Here is a 23827-nt window from a genome sequence, read left to right on the forward strand (position 1 = left end):
GTCAACTGCGTGACAAACGACGCAACGAAACTCAGAGCAAATGCAATGCACGAAAGCTTATTTTTCGAAGAGAGCTTTTTAGTATAAGAGCTTTGCGACTGCTACGGCAGCAGCAGCTTTTGTAATTTCGAACGAACGAACGAAGCTAAAATTAGCAGCGGAATATTGAAAAGTCCGTGTCGAACTGAAGGCAGGCAGAAAACGCGCGCGGTTTTATAGCGACTTTCGCACTGCTGATAAGGACTGACAAAAAATTCCATAGGCAGGCAGGTAGCCAGGTCAATTGTTTTCGACTGCTGGCTAACGGAACTGCTCTCATAAATCACTGAATAAATAAACAAACAGCTTACCTCCAATCTCTCGGTGGCCTTGCGTAGGCGTTCGTAGTCAACCTGTCCGTGGACACGTATCAGTTCCATCATGAAGTCCGTCTCCTGCACAGAGCCATGGACCAGCTCGAGCTGGCGCTCGTAGCGTAGCCAAAGCGCCAAACGATTGCGTAGTATAGCCATAATATTGGTGCACTTGCTCTCGAGGAAGGCATGATCGTCCTGCAGCTGGGAAATGTCACGCTCCAGCTTCACCGGCGACACGGACATCTTCAGACGCATGGGCAGCGTGTGGAGCATTTGGCGAATGCGCATTATCTCCTGCCAGCTGCCAACGAGCTCTTCGCCCGCGCTCTGACAATCGGCGACGGCCTTTTCTATTACGTCTGCACCTTGGCGCTCGGCGGATTCGCACTCATCCAATATAACTGAGATCTTGGCTTGATGCTTGCGCTGATTGCTGATGCCCTCGTGTATGGCCTGCAGCTGATCCCGCAGCACGGATGCAAACTCCAGCTCCTCAGATATTTGTGTCGTTATCTTGTGCGAGAGCGCGAAGAGTTCGCCCACTTTTTCGGGCTCAATCGTCGGCTCCTGGAGTCCAATGCGGCCCAACTCGTTGCCAATGAAGCCAACGCGTGTGCGCAGCACCTGGACGCGCTCGATGTACAGGCAGAGCTCCTCCTCGTTTTTGATGACGCCCTTCATGCTGGTCATGGTCAGGTAGATCTCCTGCAGCTCACGTTCCACCAGCTTCAGCTTCTCATCGGCAGCCATATCCTCCGAGGAGAGGCAGTCTACAATGTTGCGCTGTATTTGCTCAATGGCCTGGGCAACTGCCTGCCAGCGATCCTCGAGCTGGGCATGGAACTGTCGCTGCAGCATCTCATCGGCTAGCGGTATGACCTGCAAGGACTTCTCCAAACTGTGGCCCGCATCGTTGCGTATATTGTTATGCAGCTCGAAACGGGCTTTGACCTCCCAGAATTGTCTTATATGCGGAATGGGCTGCTCTGTGGGCTGCTTTGGTATTTGGATTTGGCGCAGTTCCTGTTCAGCCTCGCGTACGAATGCCTCCATCTTCTCTGTCTGCTGTTCGTACTGCACCCAGATCTCCTTGAAGACGAGCAGGCGATGCAAGTAGAGCGCCACCTCCTCGCGCAGCTTAAGCAGCACGATCAGGGCATCATTGGTTTCCTCGACCAGATTGGGCGCCTGGACCAGCAGCTGCATTTTGTTGGCAATGCCCGACAATTGCGTCATCTTGACATAATGATGCGAGATGTCGTTGCTCAGAGATTGATAGAGCGTTGCATATTGATCGTAGTCGGCGGACGTAACAGCTGAAAGATCTGGCACGCGTTGCTGTGCCACTTGCAACCACTGCAGCTCGTCGCGCATGCCCCTCTCCAGCACGGTCCAGCGCGAGGCGGCTTGGACCAGTTTCGAGGAGCGCTCCGAAGCACGCTCCAACAGCTGTGTGGCCTTCTGATAGAGTTGCTTGTGCAGCTCCGAATGCTTTTCGCGCGTCTCGCTGTCAATGTTCTCCTCGAGCGACTCCAGCATGGCGCGACAGTGGCTCAGATTGACAAAGAACTTGCGTTGCTTTTGCACCTCGTTGTTCAACTGCTCCAGGGAGCTGGACACAATGGGACTCTCCATCATTTTGTCGGCCAGCACCGTAATGTTGGTGAACTTCTTGAGCGTCTGCTCGTACTCCTCGGCCAGCAATTGCAGCTGCAGTAGCCGATCACGTTCGGCTTCGATGTTATTGCCAATATTTTTGCTCTTCTCATAGGTGCCATGCACATCCTGCGACATTTTCTTGTTGGGGAAATCGCGCTGGAAGAAGCGTGCGGTCTGCATAAGTTCGCCTAACTGTTGTTGCCCCGCCACATGGTTCTGCTCCAAGTCATCGAGCAGCGCCAGTTTTACTGACAACGGATGTTCCTCGCTGATTGCCTGCTCGTAACGATCCTGCAGGAAATCGAGCAATGTGACGACTTCTCTGTAGAGCAGCTCAAAGTTCTGCCATTTGTCCAGGTCCTTGATGTCCTGGGCCTGATTTTGTTGCGTCACCTGCTCCACTGCATCGATGTGCTCCTTGAGCGTGTCCACGCACTCCGACAGCTCCGACTGCGTTGGCTTGTCCGCATGAGCGAGTTGTCCCTCGAGCTGTTTGACATTCGCTTTGATTGTGTTCAACTCGGTGTTCAGCTGATTGTAGTTGTCCATCTTCTGTTCCGACGGACCTTCATTAGAGTTTTGGCGTATGAGATAGACACGATACTCGATGGTTTCTAGCCACGTGGAGACTTTTTCAATAACTGTGATGACCGTGGTGTGGATAATTGTCTTATCGCCGTTGCGTATTGCCAAGTCCAAGTTTTTCAATCCATTATTGACCTCTTCCATACGCTGATAAGTGGGGATCTCCTTGATCTGCTCGGACAGTGTGGCCAAGTGCAGGACATCAGTCAGCGGTGTTGGCTGCTGTGGCGTCGTCTGCTTCAGTTGATTGATGCGAGTTCCAATTGCCTCCTTGGCCAGCTGTGTTTGTCTGCCCGGATACAGCTGCAAGCCTTCGCTCATGATAAACTCTTGCGTGGCCTGAATGGGAGTGCGATCCACATTTGTGGAGCCCGTCGGCGCTAGCCAGATGTTCTGTTCGTTCAGATTATCTGGCCCTGGCGTTATGGGCACCACCAGCTCCTCGGTGGGTGAGGCAACTTCCTCAATGGTTACCGAAGATATGGGTCCACCGCGTGACTTGCTGCCCTGCTGCTGCGAGGCAATGCTGACTTTGTTCTGCTCAACAATGTGCACCGGCAAATCGGGGTATTCATCGTATACTGTGGTCTTTGTTATTTGCAATTGCACTCGCTGTGGCTGCTGTGGATCAGCTTCAGTGGGCTCAAAGTCCGGCACTGGGGGCAGATGCGGCACCTCTTCAATTTGTTGATTGGTTGAGAGCACGATGCCTGATTCGCCCAGCAGTTCGGGTGCAATTTCGACGCTTACACTGATCTGTGGATCGGCAGCTGGTGGTGGGTGTGGTGCGGGCTTGCGCTTTTCCTTCTTTTTCCTTTCGGGCTTGGGCAGCTGCATAGTTTGCGTGTATTCGTACAGCGTTGGCTCCACTACAGATGCGTCCGAGTCTGCGGGTATGGCCACAGTGGTTCTCACCTCCAGTTCGTAGGGTTCAGATATGGATGTGGCTGTCAAGGAGTTGTCATCAAGCGAAATCGGCTGTGGCTCCTCACGCGGTGTTGTCTGCACGAGAACATCACTCACATCGACAGCTGCTCCAGGCTGGCTAGCCACCAGCTCAGATGGTTCAGGCGTTATTGTTTGCATATGCCGCTCCTTGGTGACAATGTCTTCCATGAAAGTGGACTGCTCCTTTGTGGGCACGGGCAAGTCAATGGTCATGTCCTTCACCAATTCCGTAACCAGTGGCTGGATGACATGGTCGCTGCTGACTTCAGTCAAACGCGGCGAATCTTTCGGAGTTGTTTGCAGCTCTTTCTCGGTGGTGGTTGTCATGATGGTTTGGCTAGAAATTTCAATCGTTTGCCGAGGCTGAGCGTTCTCATCGGTTTGCATTTCCGTGCTGAGTGTCTCGATGGGTTCGGGTTTCTCGTCGGTGCGTGGCGTTGTCTGTGCTTCGGTTTCAGTGATTTCCACCGTCAGGGTCTGCGATTCGTTCTCCTGATTGGCCGGCTGCACATCTAAGCTCGTTTGTACAGCTGTCTCATCCAATTTGGGCATGTGCTGTGGTGATGTTTGAGAAGATTTCATATCCAGCTCAGTAGCAACTGTTGGCGGCGTGGGTACACGCGGCGTCGTTTGTTGTTCCACATCTTCGAGAGCGGCAAGCTCTACTATCTCTGTAGGTATAACCACGTGCGTAAATGGATCACGCGACTGCTCTGTGGGTGAGGGTATAACTGAGTCTTCCACCACCTTGACACTGTGGTCAATGTCCATGCTGGATAGGTCACTCTCTGTACTTAGCTGCACGACCGCTTCGTGACGCAGTTTGCCTTCGGATTCTAGGCTGGTAGTATCATCACGTAGCGAATGATCGGATGAGCGTGGCACCTGTGAGTCTTCGTCTTGTAGTGGCTCCTTTTGTTTCTTCTTTTTGCGGCGCTTCTTCTTCGAATCAGCCGAATCCTCATCGGTTTTCTCAGTGACAGACTTGTCCTCTGCTTCGTAGCCCGTTTCGTGCGCCGATTCCGGCTCAACGTCGGAAATGGGTGCGACCAGCGGTTCGGGTTGTTTTTCTATCTCTGCTTCTTGCTCGTCTCTTCTCTTCTTTTTCTTTCGACTTCGCTTGGTCGACACATCATCGTCGTGCTCGACAGGCGCCGTGACAGTCTCCACAATGGTCATGCTTACCTTAGCAGGAGTCGTCGGAGCAATGCTTTCCTCAAGCTCTGTCGTCGGTGCCATGGCAACCTTGAGCACACCAGCTCCTATGGTCTCTACAGAGGGCGCCGTTATCTGATAAGTCTTGCGCGGTGAATCTGCGGCGGCGGCCTCGCCCGAAATAAATAACTGCGTGGCCACAGTTATATCTTTTTGCGGCATCGTCAGCTCTTTTTCGGCAATATCAATGGGAGGCACTTCTGCGACAGATTCCTCAACCTCTATCATAGATGCTGGCGGAGCTGCTGGTTTTATCTGTTGAGATATCGTGGGTTTAGGCTGGGTTTTCGGTTTATCTGTGGCGGGCAGAGCTTGTGCTTGTTCAGCGGCTAGGAAGGCTTCTATATCAGCTTTAGGTTTAGCTGGTATCTGTTCCGGCTTGGTTTCAGTCTCTGTCTCGGATTTGATGCTAACAGCTGTGGGGATTGTTGGCTCAAAGGCATATGATTCCAGGGAAATGGAGTTGCCAGTCTCTGGACTAGTTGGCCAAATGGATTCTACAGGCATTGAAGTCTCCGCTGCGGTAACAGCTGGAGGAGCCGCCTGCTCGACATGTTGGGAAAAGTCGATGTTTGTGTTTTGCAAATGATGTTCCTGCGGCCAAATTTCCTTAATGTCTTCCACCATCGGCTGGCTCTCTGACGTTGATGTTGTTGTGGTGGTTATTTGAGTGGTGGTTGTGGGCGCTTTAGGTGCTGTTACTGCAGCTTCTGCAACATTAACGGGACTGATAGTTTCAACATTTACGATTTCTTCAATGTCTACTTGAGGTGCTGGCAATTCTACAGGTGCTGCTTTTGTCGTATCTGTTGTAATTGCAGTTGTTGTTGTTGTTGCTGTTGTTGGTGGTGGTGTCTGTTCTTGTGTGGTGGTGGTGGTGGTGTTCGAGATGTTGATAGACTCAATATCAAATACCTGTTGCTGCGGTTCAACTGTCTGTTGTGACAGATCCGTTGCAACTTCTTCGATGACAACGCCCGGTTGCTGCATCATGTTCTGGAACTCCTCCTCGCTCACCACTTTGCCGTTCACAGTGCGCACGATATTCACATTGACATGCGGCATTGTTTCCTCCTCAGTCACCTCAACCTCTTCGGGCTCCTCAACCACCTCTTCGGTTACGTGCTCCTGGCCATCAATGATGACCACGCGTTTGATTATCTTACGCGTCTTGCGCACCACCTTACGCGTCACCTGCTGCAGTACCGTGTGTATGCTGCTACTTTGACGATCCACTGTAGACTCGCCAGCTGCTGCACGGAATGGCTGCAAATTGCCCTGCGCATCGGGACTTAGCAGCTGTTCGTATTTCTCAATAACTGGCTCCGTCTCGAATTCACTGACAGTCACAGCCTCTGGCTGAGAGCCATCCAGGAGTGTGCCACGTGTTTGCTGCGTCACAACGGTGCGGTAAGCACTCTGCTGTGGATCAGCCACGGTGTCCGTGGTCTGCACATTCTCCAGATTTATCTGGCCTGTTGATTGTACTTCAATGTTACCATCTGCATCGCTAACGGTCTCAATGGAGCTAATCTGCTGCTGTTGCACAATTTGCTGACGAGTTCTCGTGATTTTCTTAACGACAATGTGCTTGGTGCCATCGGCACCCACTACCACCTCAGTTGTGGTCTCGTCGGGTTCAACGAATGTCGTCTCAAAAGCTTGTGGCACATTCTTCATTATCAGTTCGGTCGCTCGATCAACGTCGCCCTTGGGCTGTTGATGGTAGCGCGCCTCGATTTCCACATCCTTCGGTTGTTCGGGTACATCCTTGTTGAGTTGTGTGTCAATCTGTATCGTTTCCTGACCATCCTGCACAGTTTGTGTGACCATTATGTTTTCAGTGGGCGCACGTTCTTTGATCGTTTGCTGTGCGACTTCTGCCGTTTCGATGGCGACCAGCGGCTGCGGCTCCTGGAAGCTGGTCTGCGCCTCCATATTAATTGTTTCGATCTGTGGCTGTGGCTGTGGCTCCGGCAGCTGCTGCAAGCTCAGCGATGTTTGCGTCTCCACATAAACACCCGTGGGCTTTATCTCCTCTTCAGGCATAGAGCTCGAGTCAATTGTATTCTCACTGGACTCTATGGAATCAGGCGCTGCGCTCACATGAACTGGTGCCAGTATCTGCGCATCAGCCAGCACGCGCTGACGTTGGGATTCATCTCGCTTGGCCTTGCGGAGCTCCACGATGCGCTTCTCAATGGTAAAGATGCGCGTGGTGGCCACGGTGATCTGCTCTCGCAATATGATTATGATGCTCTGCAGCTGTTCCATCAGCGTGTTGGCCAGTGGCGCGACATCGGAATGTGTTTGCAGCTCACGCGTTTGCTCGACCAAATCATCCATGGATTGTTGACGATCCTTCAACGTGCGCAGCAATTGCTGGCTACGCTCCACCTGTGTCTTAAGCACATGCTCGTCGGTGCTGCTATCCGTTGTGGGCTCAAACGAGGCCAATTCGGCCGAGACCTCATTGATCCAGCGTTCAAGCTCCAACAAATGTTTCTGATACTCATCGATCTCTTCCTCGCGTTTCTTTTGGCCATGCATGGCGTTCTGTGCAGATGAAAGGTTTAATTTTAACTTTAATCACGTACAGATAGGCTGATACTCACGGCTATCATGGAAATGCCTTGTTGTGTACGCCTCAACAGTAAATCGATGCGATCTACTGTCTCGTTCAGCAAACGCTCAGTGCCAGGGTCTGTGGGCAATGTCTTTGCTTGATCTTTGAGTTTTAGAGCTTCTTTCTCATGTACTTGCAGATTGTTTTGGATTAGCTGTGCATCAGGTAAAACAAATAGGGATTAACCAAACGGTTGTCCGAGTAACAGTACACAAAGAAATAAATAAATAAATAGCACAATTTGTGTCGAATATATATATATATACATATATATATATATATGAGCTAATAAGAATTCAAAGATTTAAAAAGGTTCGACTACTATATTGTACGACCACATGGAACTGTACTTATCAAGACAAAAGTATTCTAATCGGAAAACTTCTAACTGTACTATATAGACATATTTATGTACGATTGTTTATGGAATGATGCGATTGTGTTATTTAACTAGTGTGACACACGCCAGCATCCATTAATCGTTTCTTAATTTGCAACTAACTATTAACTACGGCTATATACAGTGTCAGTATTATTATTTAACTAATAGTTATTATTTGAAATAAAAGACGTGCTCGAACAGGCGTTCCAAACGCAACATAACAATTACCTTCAATCCCTGTTGCATGCCCTCCAAGCTGCTGTGGTTCATGTTCCCAATGCCATCCTCGACTGTTGAGAGCGATTGCAGCAGTTCGTCGAGCTCTTGTGAGATATTATCCTATATATATATAATTGCATGGTGTCACGTGTGTGCAATGTGTGAGGGAATATTAATAAACATGTTAATAAAAATAAACACGGCATATTTTTCCATCAATTAGCTAGTTGAAAACGTAAATATTTGTTGCCGGCTTCTATACACACTCAACAACAATATATTTACATGAAAGGGTGTATAACAATATTCTTTTTGGAATGGATGCAAAGGCACGGCCATATATCTCCTTAAAGGTATAAGTAGTATACATATATTTTTTGGCATAGATATATAATTGCATTTAACATAACGCATGCGTTCATGGCAATACAAAGATCTTAAGTTATACATGATGGGCAGCAGAATATGAATAAATGGCGAAAAGGACAGCGGATAGACAAAAGCACCAAATGCAAAGTTCCGGGCGTAAAAAGGAATCTTACTTGACTGAAACTAAATATAAAATATTCTTAATTTTTGGCAAAATAAAATATATGAATGTAATGGCAAGCAACTCTAGTACTTGGAAATATACACACATAAGATATATATAGGCTTATAAATATTTTTAAAAGCAAGTTATAGAGAGCAGCGGAATCGAAAGACAGTCGGAAATGCACGACTTGCAGTTACCCTGTACCCCAGTGTTGTAATTTGTAGATTTTATTTCATGTTAAGATTTTGTAGAACATGCAGAATTTGTTATAAATCTATTATCATATATATTTTTTCATAATACCTAAGCTTTATGTAGCTGAAAAATTATCTTATCAGTCATTAGAGAACATTAAAGATATATATACGTATTCTACAAATTTCTAGATTTATAGGAATAGCTATTCATATATTAATTTTATAAAATTTAATTTTATAAAATATTTAGGGCAGCCCAAAAGCACGCTAAGGTAGAAACTAGTAAATATGCATATAAAATGAAGAGGTGAGCTTGAAAACGGACTGATAATCGAGCATATATTTATATGTATATATATAAATTAAAATGTTTCTGTTTCATATATCGTCAGCTAACAGTTACAGTTATGGGTACAGGGTAAATCGATATAAAAAATTTAAATAAATACATATATAAATTTTCATACTGCTTTTTTTGACACGTAGTATTTATAACGTTGTAGTTTCTTCAATATATATTTTACTACTCTTCAAAATGTCCTGCACTCGCACTCACAAATATCATGTTTTTTTCTTTTTTTTGGCAGCCCTTTAAACACCGTTTCTCAGGAATTTAATTTGATTTTGATTTCACAAAATTGTGTGCTCATTTCGCATTGAACTCACGATCTAAACTAAAAGAATCAAATGCACAACACACTTTTGCACTGCCTGAGATATTTTTGAGTAAGTAATACGGGCTGGCTGCATAGCATGGATCTTGATTTTATTTATAGCGAAAATGCCGCAAGAGCAAAAGGAAAAGGAAAAGGAAAAGGAAAAGGAAAATCGCTTAACATTTGGCGAGGGCTGCAGGGCGGCAGACGAGAAGGCAATGAACTCATAAGTTAACAATCTGTGATACATAAAAATGGGCATGTATTCTGCTAGAAAACCTGTGCATGGGGTGTGCACACTTTTGAGCAGCACTGTGCAAGTGCAATTGCGTGCCTGTGTGTGCATAGGTGTGTGTGTGTGTGCGTGTGTGTGCCGCCTCTACGAAAATAAAACTGTGCAAAAAATGTATTTAAAATAGATCTCAATTTATATATATTAAAACGTGCAGGTTGGTTAATATTTATTTTATTATGTTAAGTTTGACTCTGGTACGTAGTTACTACTAGCTATTAGTAGTAGCTGGTTTTACAACAGGTTAAGATCAATTAGTAAGGAACATTTGGTAATGCATCGATCAAACAACTAATCTAGGTAGAAGGAAATTGTGTGTATAAACTTATAGAAATAGGCTTAATCTTAAAGTTATTTTTTATATAGATGAATATCGTTTAGCGAAACAACACGTACAATACAAAAATACAATAATAAACAAAATAAAAACTTAGTAAATTAAAAATGCAAATCATAAGATAAGTTTTTAACAAATCGAGTTACGTTAGTATATATATAGTATTCATATAGATAGATAGATATTTTATATGTTTCTTTTTCTTTTTTATTTGTTATTGTTATTTGTTATTGTTTGGGCGCTTGCCATGCTGCCAAATTCCAACATAGCTGAGAACAGCAAACCGTTGGTCGACCTTACTGTAGGCCATTGCCAGGTTGCGTCTCTGTTGCTGGTGGCAGCAATTGACAGCTATTGTTGCAGGCAGTGCCGCAACAACAACAACAATTAGAGCGGTTGCCGTATAAAAGCCATGAACAAATACCGAAACCACACAAAAAAGCTGCAAATATTAGAATTATGAATAACTGAACGCTCAATGTGATTTTCACCTTTTGGCGTTGTTGTTCGAGCAAATCATTGCTCGATGTTGTTGTTGTTGTTGTTGTCGTTGTCATAGTATTGCTGCTGTCTGGTGTTGGTTTTGCTGCTGCGGCCGTTTCACTGGTTGTTGTTGTCGTTACCGTTGTAGTTGTCACTACAGTTCGCTTAACGGTATTTGTGCTGTCAGCAGGAGCTGCTTCCAGAGGCAGTTCATTGGGCTCTTCGGTTGCTGTAGTTGTTGTCGTTGTCATTTCAGTGGCAACTGTTGCTGGCGGCTCAACATCAGCTGGTGCTGTGAGCGCTTGCGGTGGCGGCAGCTGCTCGGGCTGGGCTGTTGTCTCCATTGGGGTTGTCGATGTTGGTGTTGGTGTTGGTGTTGACGTTGGTGTTGGCGTTGTTATTGTTGCTGTTAGCTTATCAACAACGGCTGCTGCGACTGGCAATATGACGCTTGTCGCTGCCAGAGTTTTAGCTTTAGTTGCTGTGGCTGCCGCATTGGCAGCAGCGTTCAGCGTTTGCGTTGTGGCGCTCGCCAATTGGATTAGTGCGTTTGCAACGTTAGCTGAGTTTGTAGCATTGGATGGGGGGGTGGGACTTGTGTCGGGTGTTGTTGTGGGAGTGTTTGATTTAGCTGGCACAGATGGCACCAGCTCAACGGTTTTAGTTTCGGTTAGAACAACATCCTTAGACTCTACTGTTGGTGCCAATTCAATTTCAACCTGAGGTTCGGCTTCTAAAGCCAAGTAAGTACTTTGGTCCCGCCAGTGACCTATGCCGCCTGGCAAATCGGTTGACATATACTCCGATGAGCAGCTGCGATTTTGTTCGTACTGAGCTGCATCGTGTTCGGGTGTGGGCGTTGCATTGCCACTGCTACCACTACCAGGATCGCGGTCGTTCGGTTTGTCGTCATCGTCATGTGGCTTACGAATTTCAGGCACAGTCAGTTTATCCCCATCATCATCATCGTCGTCATCGTCATCACTATCTTTATCGTCATCGTCCTTGTCCTTCTTGTCTTGTTTGTCGATAACATCATCGGGTTTTTTGTCTTTGTCAAGTTTTGTATCAATGTCCGCAACATCAGCACGTTTCGGTCTGTCCACGTTGGTCTCGTATAAGTCCGCATCAATGCTGGCTTTTCGCCAGTCATCCAGATACAGATTTAGACGCAACTCGTCGATACCGCCGACAGGTGCTGTTGCTGGCACTTCTACCTTAGGAATGCTTACAATTGACGATGCTTCTGGTTCAGTCTTATCTACAACGTTATCAGTTATCAATTTGCTTGATTCTGTAACCGTGGTCGTTTTCACTACAGTTTCAGTAATGATGTCAGTCTTATGCTTATCGTCCTGGGTTTCCTGAGTTTTTTCTAAATCCGTCCCGGTCGAGTCTCTAGTAATCGTGATTAGTAGTCCGTACACATCATCTGCCGTTTGCCTATGCTTCAAGAAACTGTCCTGACTGAGATGCCAGAGTAGTTCGCTTGGTTTTTTAGCTAACGATGTTGGCTCTGTTGGCGTCGTTATCGACTCCAACGAGTTATCAATGAGTATTACTTTTTCAATTTCAGGTTTGGGTTCGACTATTGTTACTTCCTCAACTTCAGATACTTTTTCAGTTGCAGGTTGTATGAACTCTTTTTCAGAAACTATTTCCTCAACTTTCGTTTGCGGCTTTTCCACAGACAAAATTTCTACTTTGGGTTCGACGCTGCTCAACAAATGCAATTGATCAAAGGAATCGTTAGGAAGGGGACGCACAAGATTTGGTTTATCAAGGTTCAAATTGAATGCTAAGATTTCTGAATTAATCTCGGGTAATGCTTCGGGTTCAATTATCACATAATCATTTATATACGTTTCATCCTGGGGCGACGTTGGTGAAATTTCCTTGGGTTTATTCTGATTGAATATTTCATACTGAGTTTCCACTAAATTATATTTCGGATATAATTGCTGCGTTTCAAGCATTAGGTTTTTCCTCAGCACATCCAAACTGCTTGGAGCAATTGTTTCAACTGTTTTAACGCTTGTTTCCTTGGGCTCGGGCTCAATTGCCAAGTCAGTCGAATGCCTTGTCACAACTGTTGATACGTATGACGCTGGCTTTTCATCAGTGGTTTGAACATCTGTGTGTGTTGTTACAGTGGTTGTTACATAGGTGGTTTTGGTTGTTGTAGTTGTTGTTCCCTGACTCTCCAGATCTTGCTGTTGCTTAGGATCTTGGAAATCTGTAGTCTTGCTAACAATAACTGTGGACCATGCAGGCACATCTGCAGCTTCTTCCTTGACAGCTGGAGACGGGAATACCTTTGTTTCCGTTTGAACTATAGCAGACCATGTCGTTGGCTGATCTGTCGGAGATTGCACGGCCACTTCTTCAATGGTATTGTCCATTGGTATTTCAACAGTCATTGGCTGTGCTTCCTTAGTTTCGGTTTCAATGGGTGCTACGATTTCCTCAGTAGTTGTCAATGGTTTTTGACCGGGCTTCAATGTAGCAGACCAGTAGGATGTTTCGCATACAAAAGCATCGGCTTCGGATGGGGGTGTCTGTTGGGTAGTTTTCTCTTCAACATTTGGAGTTTCCGTTTGTTTCACGGTCTCGACATATTCCGAAACAGTTTCAGCTGGTATCGACGTAGGCTTGGGTTCTTCAATAGTCTTAAATGGAGCTAATGGTGTCTGCTCGGGAGTTTTTACTGTATCGACTGAAGTAACAGTTACTTCCACCATTTCAGGAGTTTGTTTTTGTTCAATATTATCCGAAATTACTTCAATTGTTTTTTCAACAAATGTTACTGTTTTAACTGGTTCTTCTTCTGGTATTTGTTTGGACGTCGGTTCTACGGTGTCTACAGAAACAACAGAGACCTCCTCGATTTGAGGGGCTTCGGATTGTTTGGGTGTTAAGGATAGCTTTTCCTCTGTTACAGTCACTATCGTGGTAGTTTCTTCAGTAGTTTTGAATGGAGCCAATGGTGTCTGCTCGATAATGGGCTCCGCATTGTCCTCTGAAACAACAGGGACTTCCTCGCTTAGAGGAGCTTCGGTTTGTTTGGGTGTTAGGGTTGGCTTTTCCTCTGTTACAGTCACTACGGTGGTGGTTTCTTCAGTAGTTTTGAATGGAGCCAATGGTGTCTGCTCGATAATGGGTTCCACGGTATCTACTGAAACAACAGATACCTCCTCGCTTTGAGGGGTTTCTGTTTGTTTTGGTGTTTGGGATGGCTTTTTCTCTGTTACAGTCACTATCACACTGCTTTCTTCAGGAGTTTTGAGTGGTGCCTGCTCGATAATGGGCTCCACAGTGTCCTCTGAAACAACAGGGACTTCCTCGCTTAGAGGAGCCTCGGTTTGTTTGGGTGTTAGGATTGGCTTTTCCTCTGTTACAGTTACTATCGTGGTAGTTTCTTCAGTAGTTTTGAATGGTGCCAATGGTGTCTTCTTTATGGGCTCAACAGTGTCTACTGAAACCACAGGAACTTCTTCGCTTAAAGGAGCTTCGGTCTGTTTAGTTGCTGGGGATAGCTTTTCCTCTGTTACAGTCACTACTATGGTGGTTTCTTCAGTAGTTTTGAATGGAGCCAATGGTGTCTGCTCTATAATGGGCTGTACAGCATCCACTTTAGTCACAGTGACTGACTCAGTTCTGACTGGGATTTCCGCTTCCTTAATAGGTTGAACATCTTCCACAACGGTTTCATTTGGAATGAGTTTGTCTGTTTTCTTTTCCAAAGTAGTAATGGGTTCTGAGGTAGAAGTCCAGATGACTTGTTCAGGTTTTTGTTGAGGCTGGTGTGTGGGAGCTGGTTCTTGCCTAGGCTCTGGTATCTTAGCTCGTTGAGAAGTTTCCTTTTCAGCATTTATAAAGTCAACAATATCAGCAGCAGGTTTTTTCTTCGATTTCTGCTTTGGTTTTTTAGCCTTTGGTTCCGCTTCTAATTTGAGTGGAATGTTGACTGTATTGTCTTTAGTTGGTTTTTTCTCTACATTGTCAACTGTTGTTTGTTTGGACTCAATTTGAAGAAGTCGAATTTGTTGTGCCGGCTCTGGAACGTTATGTGCAGCTATTGCCGCCCATGACATACCCGATGTGATCGGAATGGGAGCTGGCGCTGATGGGCTCTTGTCTTCTTCTGACGGAACATTTGTAATAGTCTTGTGCTGGGCAGGTTCTATTATCGGTGATGGCTCAGCAAAAGTTTTTGAAGGCTTGACTGGTTTCTCTTTAGGTTTCTTTGATTTTTTCTTTTGTGGCTTTTCTCCCACATTGGAACTTTGTGATTGTTGCGAACGGGAACGAGAACGATTTCTCTTCTTTGAAACTATTTCTAGGAAACCATTATCATCCTGCGGACTGACTTGTTCTTCAACCTTGCTAACTTCGGTGACTTTTATAATTGGTCGGCTAATGGTGCGGGAAGGCCTTTCAACTGGTTCGACATTAATTGTGGGTTGCTTCTGTTGTGGCTCGGAAGAAGTCCATGCTGGAATATCCGCATCGACTTCTTCATCCATTATTTCCTTCCAAGACAATGATGGCTTTTGAGCATAGTCGATCATTTCATCGTCGGATCTATCAACAGCCGGAGGAATGACAGGATCAGGGAATTCCTCAACTAGTGCAGTAGAGGAAATATGAGGTCGTTCCTCGATTAACTTGGGTTTGGCTTCCGTGTACTCAATGCTACTTTGACTGTCCGATTCAGTGTCCTGATAACGAATGTGTGTATTGTTGGCGTAGCCCGACTTCTTAAGGACTTCGGCATATGTCTCGGATAATGACCAGACAGAGGGCTTTGGCTTTGGCAATTCGACTTTAAAATCTGAAGGCGCAGCCTGCTCCACCAATAATGGTTCTGGTTCTGGTTCAGTTTCGCGAGTCACAACCGTTTCTTCGTACGTTGTTATGGGTACATGCTCAACATTTTCGTGCTTCTTTTCCTTTTTAGTCTTTGGCTTCTTCGTTTTGGGTTTGTGCTCAGCAATCGTAACAGTTTGCTCGTGGCGGATGAACTCGTCTATGTTATGGGACGGTTCGTCAACAGTTTCAGACACCATCGATGACCATGACTGAGGTTGGCTTGGCGTTTCATCAACTTCTATTTGTGCAGTTGGTTCCTCAACAATATTCGTCACAATGTCAACCGTAACTGATGGTTGTCCTGGCTTTGGTAAATCTTTCTTTTTCGGTTTTGCAGTCACTTCAAGCACATCAGGTTCGGTTTGCTGCAAAACTATCGACGACCATGACTGGGTATTGGGAACGCTTTCCACTTTAACATCAGTTTCTTCAGTTTTATCCGTTTTCGGTTCTTCAATTTTAGCGGGAGCTAACTCTGAAACGTTGTCAGGCTTTCTCTCCTTCTTGGACTTTTGCTTTTTGGGCTTGTCGCTCACTTGCGTTTTCTCTTCTTTATGAAGGGAGTCCTTCACTTTAGGAGCTATAGACACTACTTCGGGCATCACTTTAGTATGCTGAGATTCTGTAATTGTTGTCTGTGAAACAATTGAGGACCATGACTGAGGTTGGGGTAGTGTAGGAGTAGTAGTTTCCACCACAGACTCAATTGGTTCTGGCTCAATTGTTTTCTCCTGCTCTTCGACAACTATAGGTTCCACAACAGAAGGTTCAGGTTCATACTCGGGTTTAGATGATCTCGTTTCCTTCTTGACCTTTTGTTTTTTAGGTTGCACATTTACAATGGTTGAGAAGTTTTGTTCATTGTGAATGAAGTCTTGTATATGATGAGCAGGTGGAACTGGCACGGATATTACTTCAGTTTGAACTGTTTCAGTAACTGCTGGAGAATCGACAATTGTTTGAGAAACAATTGATGACCAAGACTGAGTTGGCACTTCGGGAATTACAACAATTTCGGTTGATTTCGGTTGAATAACTTCTTCAGGTTCTTCAACAAGAATCGGCTTTTCAACAACTGGCTCTGGATGGGTCTTAACCTTCTTTTCCTTCTTGGATTTTTGCTTCTTGGGCTTATCTTCAACTGGCACTGAGATAGTCTCCTCTTTGGAAACAATAAGTTCCACATCTGGAGAAGATGAAACTGGCTTAGGTGCTATTTCAGTCTGATGAGTTGTAGTTGTTATTGTTTGTGAAACAATTGTGGACCACGATTGAGTTTGAGACTGTGTATCTTCAATAGGTTCGACGAATTCAGGCTCCTTTGGTTTCTCCAGTTGTTCCACAACAACAACAGGTTTAGTTTCATGTTCAGATTGAGGTGATTTTTTCTCCTTTTTGGGCTTTTGTTTCTTGGGCTTGTCGTTTACAATTGTCGAGAAGTTCTGCTCCTTCTGGATAAACTCTTGTATATGACGAGTCGACTGAGCTGGTTCGGATATAACTTCAGTAGTAATAGTTTCAGTTACAGTTGGAGAATCATCGACAACTTGCGAAACAATTGATGACCAAGACTGAGTTGGGACTTCGGGAATCACAACAGTTTCAGCTGATTTCGGTTGAATAACTTCTTCAGGTTCTTCAACAAGAATCGGCTTTTCAACCACTGGCTCTGGAAGAGTCTTAACCTTCTTTTCCTTCTTGGCCTTCTGCTTCTTAGGCTTCTCATCAACATGAACAGCGATATTCTCCTCTTTGCAAACGACGCCATCAACATCTGGAGTAGTAGAAACTGCCTCAGGAGTAACTTCAGTCTGATGCGTTGTTGTGATTGTTTGTGAAACAATTGTGGACCACGACTGTGGTTGAGATGGTGTATCTTCAATAATTTCAATTGATTCTGACTGCTTCGGTTCCTTGTCTTCACCGGAAAGTGAAGGTTCCACACTTAAAGGCTTAGTTTCATCTTCAAGCAGAGGAGACTTCTTTTCTTTTTTAGTCTTCTGTTTCTTAGATTTTTCGTTTACAAATGATGAAAAATGTTGTTCCTTATGAATGAAGTCCTGTATTTGATGGGGGGATGGAACTTGATCAGACACAACCTCAGTTTGAACTGTTTCAACAATTATTGGAGACTCCTCAGCAGTTTGCGAGACAATTGACGACCAAGACTCCGCGGGCACTTCGCTGTTTTTAATAGTTTCTGCTGGTTCTGGTTGAATTATTTCTTTTGGTTCTTCAACAACAATTGGCTTTTCAACAACTGGCTCGGGATGAATCTTAGCCTTCTTCTCCTTCTTGGCCTTTTGCTTCTTAGGCTTATCATCAACAGGAACTGCGATGTTCTTCGGCTCGGGAAGGAAGTCCTGCACTTCAGCAGCGGAAACTGTATCGGGAGTTTTTTCTGGCTGATACGTTGTAGTTGTTATTGTTTGTGAAACAATTGTGGACCACGACTGAGTTTGGGACGGTGTGTCTTCAATAGGTTCGACTAATTCAGGCTCCTTTGGTTGATCGATAAGAGTGGGTTCCGCAACAGATTTAGTCTCATGTTCAGATGGAGATGATTTCTTTTCTTTTTTGGGTTTCTGCTTCTTAGGTTTGTCGTTTACTATTGTTGAGAAGTTCTGTTCGTTCTGAATGAAATCCTGTATGTGATGGATAGATGGAACAGTCTCAGATATTGTTTCGGTTGTAACAGTTTCAGTCACTGTTGGAGAATCATCAGCTTGGGAAACAATTGATGACCATGATTGAGTTGGAAGTTCGGTAAATACAACAGTTTTTGCTGATGTTGTATCGTCCACTACTTCAGGATCTTCAAGAACGGTTGGTGTTTCAACAGTGGGCTCTGGCTGACTCTCCAATTCAGGCAATTTCTTTTCTTCATTAGCTTTTTGCTGCTTGGATGTGATGATTTCCCTTTCCTGAACTTCCACAGCAGGAGTAGCTGAAACTGGCGCAGGACTACTTTCAGTCTGATGAGTTGTAGTTGTTATTGTTTGTGAAACAATTGTGGACCACGACTGAGTTTGAGACTGTGTATCTTCAATAGGTTCGACGAATTCAGGCTCCTTTGGCTTCTCCAGTGGCTCCACAACAACAGCAGGTTTACTCTCATGTTCAGATTGAGGTGATTTTTTCTCCTTTTTGGGCTTTTGTTTCTTGGGTTTGTCGTTTACAATTGTCGAGAAGTTCTGCTCCTTCTGAATAAACTCTTGTATATGATGAGTCGACTGAGCTGGTTCAGATATCACTTCAGTAGTTATAGTTTCAGTTATTGATGGGGAATCATCCACAACTTGCGAAACAATCGATGACCAAGACTGAGTTGGAGCTTCGGGAATTACAACAATTTCGTCTGATTTCGGTTGAATAACTTCTTCAGGTTCTTCAACAAGAATCGGCTTTTCAACCACTGGCTCTGGAAGAGTCTTAACCTTCTTTTCTTTCTTCGACTTTTGCTTCTTAGGCTTATCAGCAACAGGAGCTGTGATATTATCCTCTTTGGTAACAGCAACTTCCACATCTGGAGCAGTTGAAACTGGTTCGGGAGCTATTTCCGTTTGATGAGTTGTAGTTGTTACTGTTTGTGAAACAATTGTGGACCACGACTGAGTTTGGGAAGGTGTATTCACCACAGATTCGAGAGATTGCGGCTTAATTTCTTTCTCCTGTTCTTCGGCAATTAAAGCTTCAACAAGTAATGGCTCCGTTTTTTCTGGTTGTGGTACTTTCTTATCCTTTTTGGACTTCTGTTTCTTTGGCTTGTCATTCACTATGGTGGAGAAAATCTGTTCTTTGTGAATGAAGTCTTGTATATGATGGGTGGGCTGAGCTGGTTCAGCAGTAATAGTTTCAGTTACAGTTGGAGAATCATCAAAAACTTGCGAAACAATTGATGACCAAGACTGAGTCGGAACTTCAGGAATTTCAACAACTTCTACTGATTTCGGCTGAATTACTTCTTCTGGTTTTTCATCAACGCTCGGCTTTTCAACAACTGGCTCTGGATGAGTCTTAACCTTCTTTTCTTTTTTCGACTTTTGCTTCTTAGGCTTATCAGCAACAGGAGCTGTGATATTCTCCTCTTTGGTAACGACAACTTCCACATCTGGAGCAGTTGAAACTGGTTCGGGAGCTACTTCAGTTTGATGAGTTGTAGTTGTTATTGTTTGTGAAACAATTGTGGCCCACGACTGAGTTTTGGATGGTGTATCTTCAATAGGTTTGACTAATTCTGGCTCCTTGGGTTTCTCCAGTTGTTCCACAACAACAGCAGGTTTACTCTCATGTTCAGATTGAGGTGATTTTTTCTCCTTTTTGGGCTTTTGTTTCTTGGGTTTGTCGTTTACAATTGTCGAGAAGTTCTGCTCCTTCTGGATAAACTCTTGTATATGACGAGTCGACTGAGCTGGTTCGGATATCACTTCATTGGTAATAGTTTCAGTTATTGCTGGGGAATCATCTACACCTTGTGAAACAATGGATGACCAGGACTGAGTTGGTACTTCGGGAATTACAACAGTTTCAGCTAATTTCGGTTGAATTAATTCTTCTGGTTCTTCAACAAGAATTGGCTTTTCAACCACTGGCTCTGGATGAGTCTTAACCTTCTTTTCTTTCTTCGACTTTTGTTTCTTAGGCTTATCAGCAACAGGAGCTGTGATATTCTCCTCTTTGGTAACGACAACTTCCACATCTGGAGCAGTTGAAACTGGTTCGGGAGCTATTTCAGTTTGATGAGTTGTAGTTGTTATTGTTTGTGAAACGATTGAGGACCATGACTGTGCTTGGGAAGGCAAATCCACAGTAATTCCGGTTACAACTGGTTCCTTCTGATTCTCTTGTTCTCCGATGAACGAAATTTCAGTTGATTTGGGTTTCGAAATATTCTGCTCATCAACAACAATTGGTTTTACAGATGCTGGTTCAGGAGTAACTTCGACTGGCTGCAATTTTTTATCCTTCTTTGATTTTTGTTTCTTGGGCTTGTCGTTTACAACAATGGAGAAATTTTGCTCTTTGTTAATAAACTCCTGAATATCATACGTAGCTGGAACATCAGTTACTTCAATATTTTGTGACACAATCGAGGACCAGGACTGTGGTTGAGACGGCAAATCTGCGATTTGTTGAGATTGCATTACGTTTTGTTCGAGTGGTTTGGTCAGCTCGAATTTCTTTCCGGATTCCACAGTCTTCGGTTCTTCCGGAAGTATAAATTCTTTAACAGTTTTAGTAACAGTAGTAGTTGTGACAGTTACTGTTGGCTTCGTATCTTCAGAAGATAAAGACTCAACAGTCTTCTCGGGCTCAACGACTGTTTTTGTAATTGTTGTTATAACAGGTTCAGCAAGCGGCGCTTTCTTAACTGGAACTTCCTTAACTGGAACTTCCTTAACTGGAACTTCCTCAACTGGAACTTCCTCAACAGGAACTTCCTTTGTTGGTTCTTCCTCGTCATCAGAGAAAGTCATTGGTTCATCCAGAACGTCCATCCAAGTGCTACTCGAATCATCTACAGGCAGTCCAGCATAGGCTGGTTTCTTGGGCTCTTCAGGTTTCTTTTCAGCTTCTACCTTCTTAGGTTCTTCTGGAAGAGTGGATTGGCTCACAGTTTCAGTTACAGTAGTAGTTGATGTGACTGTTACTGTTGTCTTTGTATCTTCTGAAACCGAAGACTCAACAACCTTCTCGGGCTCAACAACTGTCTTTGTAATTGTTGTTGTAACAGGTTCAGCAACCGGCGCTTTCTCAACTGGAGCTTTCTCAACTGGAACTTCCTTGATGGGTTCTTCCTCGTCATCAGAGAAAGTCATTGGTTCATCCAGAACGTCCATCCAAGTGCTACTCGAATCATCTACAGGCAGTCCAGCATAAGCTGGTTTCTTGGGTTCTTCAGGTTTCTTTTCGGGTTCAGCCTTATTGGGTTCTTCTGGGAGAGTTGATTGGCTCACAGTTTCAGTTACAGTAGTAGTTGATGTGACTGTTACTGTTGTCTTTGTATCTTCTGAAACCGAAGACTCAACAACCTTCTCGGGCTCAACAACTGTCTTTGTAATTGTTGTTGTAACAGGTTCAGCAACCGGCGCTTTCTCAACTGGAACTTCTTTAACTGGAACTTCCTTTGTTGGTTCTTCCTCGTTCTTGGGTTCTTCAGGTTTCTTTTCGGGTTCAACCGGCTTCGGTTCTTCTGGGAGAGTTGCTTTGCTAACAGTTTCAGTTACAGTAGTAGTTGATGTGACTGTTACTGTTGTCTTTGTATCTTCTGAAACCGAAGACTCAACAACCTTCTCGGGCTCAACAACTGTCTTTGTAATTGTTGTTGTAACAGGTTCAGCAACCGGCGCCTTCTCAACTGGAACTTCCTTAACTGAAACTTCCTTTGTTGGTTCTTCCTCATCATCAGAGAAAGTCATTGGTTCATCCAGAACGTCCATCCAAGTGCTACTCGAGTCATCTACGGGTAGTCCAGCATAAGCTGGTTTCTTGGGTTCTTCAGGTTTCTTTTCGGGTTCAACCGGCTTCGGTTCTTCTGGGAGAGTTGCTTTGCTAACAGTTTCAGTTACAGTAGTAGTTGATGTGACTGTTACTGTTGTCTTTGTATCTTCTGAAACCGAAGACTCAACAACCTTCTCGGGCTCAACAACTGTCTTTGTAATTGTTGTTGTAACAGGTTCAGCAACCGGCGCTTTCTCAACTGGAGCTTTCTCAACTGGAACTTCCTTGATGGGTTCTTCCTCGTCATCAGAGAAAGTCATTGGTTCATCCAGAACGTCCATCCAAGTGCTACTCGAATCATCTACAGGCAGTCCAGCATAAGCTGGTTTCCTGGGCTCTTCAGGTTTCTTTTCAGCTTCTACCTTCTTAGGTTCTTCTGGAAGAGTGGATTGGCTCACAGTTTCAGTTACAGTAGTAGTTGATGTGACTGTTACTGTTGTCTTTGTATCTTCTGAAACCGAAGACTCAACAACCTTCTCGGGCTCAACAACTGTCTTTGTAATTGTTGTTGTAACAGGTTCAGCAACTGGCGCTTTCTCAACTGGAACTTCCTTTGTTGGTTCTTCCTCGTCATCAGAGAAAGTCATTGGTTCATCCAGAACGTCCATCCAAGTGCTACTCGAATCATCTACAGGCAGTCCAGCATAAGCTGGTTTCCTGGGCTCTTCAGGTTTCTTTTCAGCTTCTACCTTCTTAGGTTCTTCTGGAAGAGTGGATTGGCTCACAGTTTCAGTTACAGTAGTAGTTGATGTGACTGTTACTGTTGTCTTTGTATCTTCTGAAACCGAAGACTCAACAACCTTCTCGGGCTCAACAACTGTCTTTGTAATTGTTGTTGTAACAGGTTCAGCAACTGGCGCTTTCTCAACTGGAACTTCCTTTGTTGGTTCTTCCTCGTCATCAGAGAAAGTCATTGGTTCATCCAGAACGTCCATCCAAGTGCTACTCGAATCATCTACGGGTAGTCCAGCATAGGCTGGTTTCTTCGGCTCTTCAGGTTTCCTTTCGGGTTCAACCGACTTCGGTTCTTCTGGGAGAGCTGTCTCGCTAACAGTTTCAGTTACAGTAGTAGTTGATGTGACTGTTACTGTTGTCTTTGTATCTTCTGAAACCGAAGCCTCAACAACCTTCTCGGGCTCAACAACTGTCTTTGTAATTGTTGTTTTAACAGGTTCAGCAACCGGCGCTCTCTCAACTGGAGCTTTCTCAACAGGAACTTCCGCAACTGGAACTTCCTTTGTTGGTTCTTCCTCGTCATCAGAGAAAGTCATTGGTTCATCCAGAACGTCCATCCAAGTGCTACTCGAATCATCTACGGGTAGTCCAGCATAGGCTGGTTTCTTCGGCTCTTCAGGTTTCCTTTCGGGCTCAACCGGCTTCGGTTCTTCTGGGAGAGTTGTCTCGCTAACAGTTTCAGTTACAGTAGTAGTTGATGTGACTGTTACTGTTGTCTTTGTATCTTCTGAAACCGAAGCCTCAAAAACCTTCTCGGGCTCAACAACTGTCTTTGTAATTGTTGTTGTAACAGGTTCAGCAACCGGCGCTTTCTCAACTGGAACTTCCTCAACTGAAACTTCCTTTGTTGGTTCTTCCTCATCATCAGAGAAAGTCATTGGTTCATCCAGAACGTCCATCCAAGTGCTACTCGAATCATCTACGGGTAGTCCAGCATAAGCTGGTTTCTTGGGTTCTTCAGGTTTCTTTTCGGGTTCAACCGGCTTCGGTTCTTCTGGGAGAGTTGCTTTGCTAACAGTTTCAGTTACAGTAGTAGTTGATGTGACTGTTACTGTTGTCTTTGTATCTTCTGAAACCGAAGACTCAACAACCTTCTCGGGCTCAACAAATGTCTTTGTTATTGTTGTTGTAACAGGTTCAGCAACTGGCGCTTTCTCAACTGGAACTTCCATTGTTGGTTCTTCCTCGTCATCAGAGAAGGTCATTGGTTCATCCAGAACGTCCATCCA

At 44.7% G+C, this 23827-nt stretch overlaps 1 protein-coding gene across 12 annotated transcripts in view; it reads right to left on the minus strand.

Annotated features, from left to right (window-relative positions):
- Positions 1-23827, minus strand: part of LOC111599449 (nesprin-1) — a 130831-nt gene that overhangs the window by 10420 nt on the left and 96584 nt on the right. For 9 of the 12 annotated variants that reach the window (XM_030224349.1, XM_030224350.1, XM_030224347.1 and 6 more), the window contains 3 exons: positions 8000-8110; positions 7379-7543; positions 351-7319 (listed from right to left, as the gene is read on the minus strand). In XM_030224349.1, coding sequence (XP_030080209.1) covers positions 351-7319; positions 7379-7543; positions 8000-8110 — 7245 coding nt within the window. The remainder of the gene's footprint in view (positions 1-350; positions 7320-7378; positions 7544-7999; positions 8111-23827) is intronic. The other 3 variants (XM_030224355.1, XM_030224351.1, XM_030224346.1) reach the window with 1 other exon arrangement.

This window comes from Drosophila hydei, unplaced genomic scaffold (genome assembly GCF_003285905.1).
Source record: "Drosophila hydei strain 15085-1641.00,03,60 unplaced genomic scaffold, DhydRS2 tig00008114-arrow-pilon, whole genome shotgun sequence".
Lineage (NCBI taxonomy): Eukaryota > Metazoa > Arthropoda > Insecta > Diptera > Drosophilidae > Drosophila > Drosophila hydei.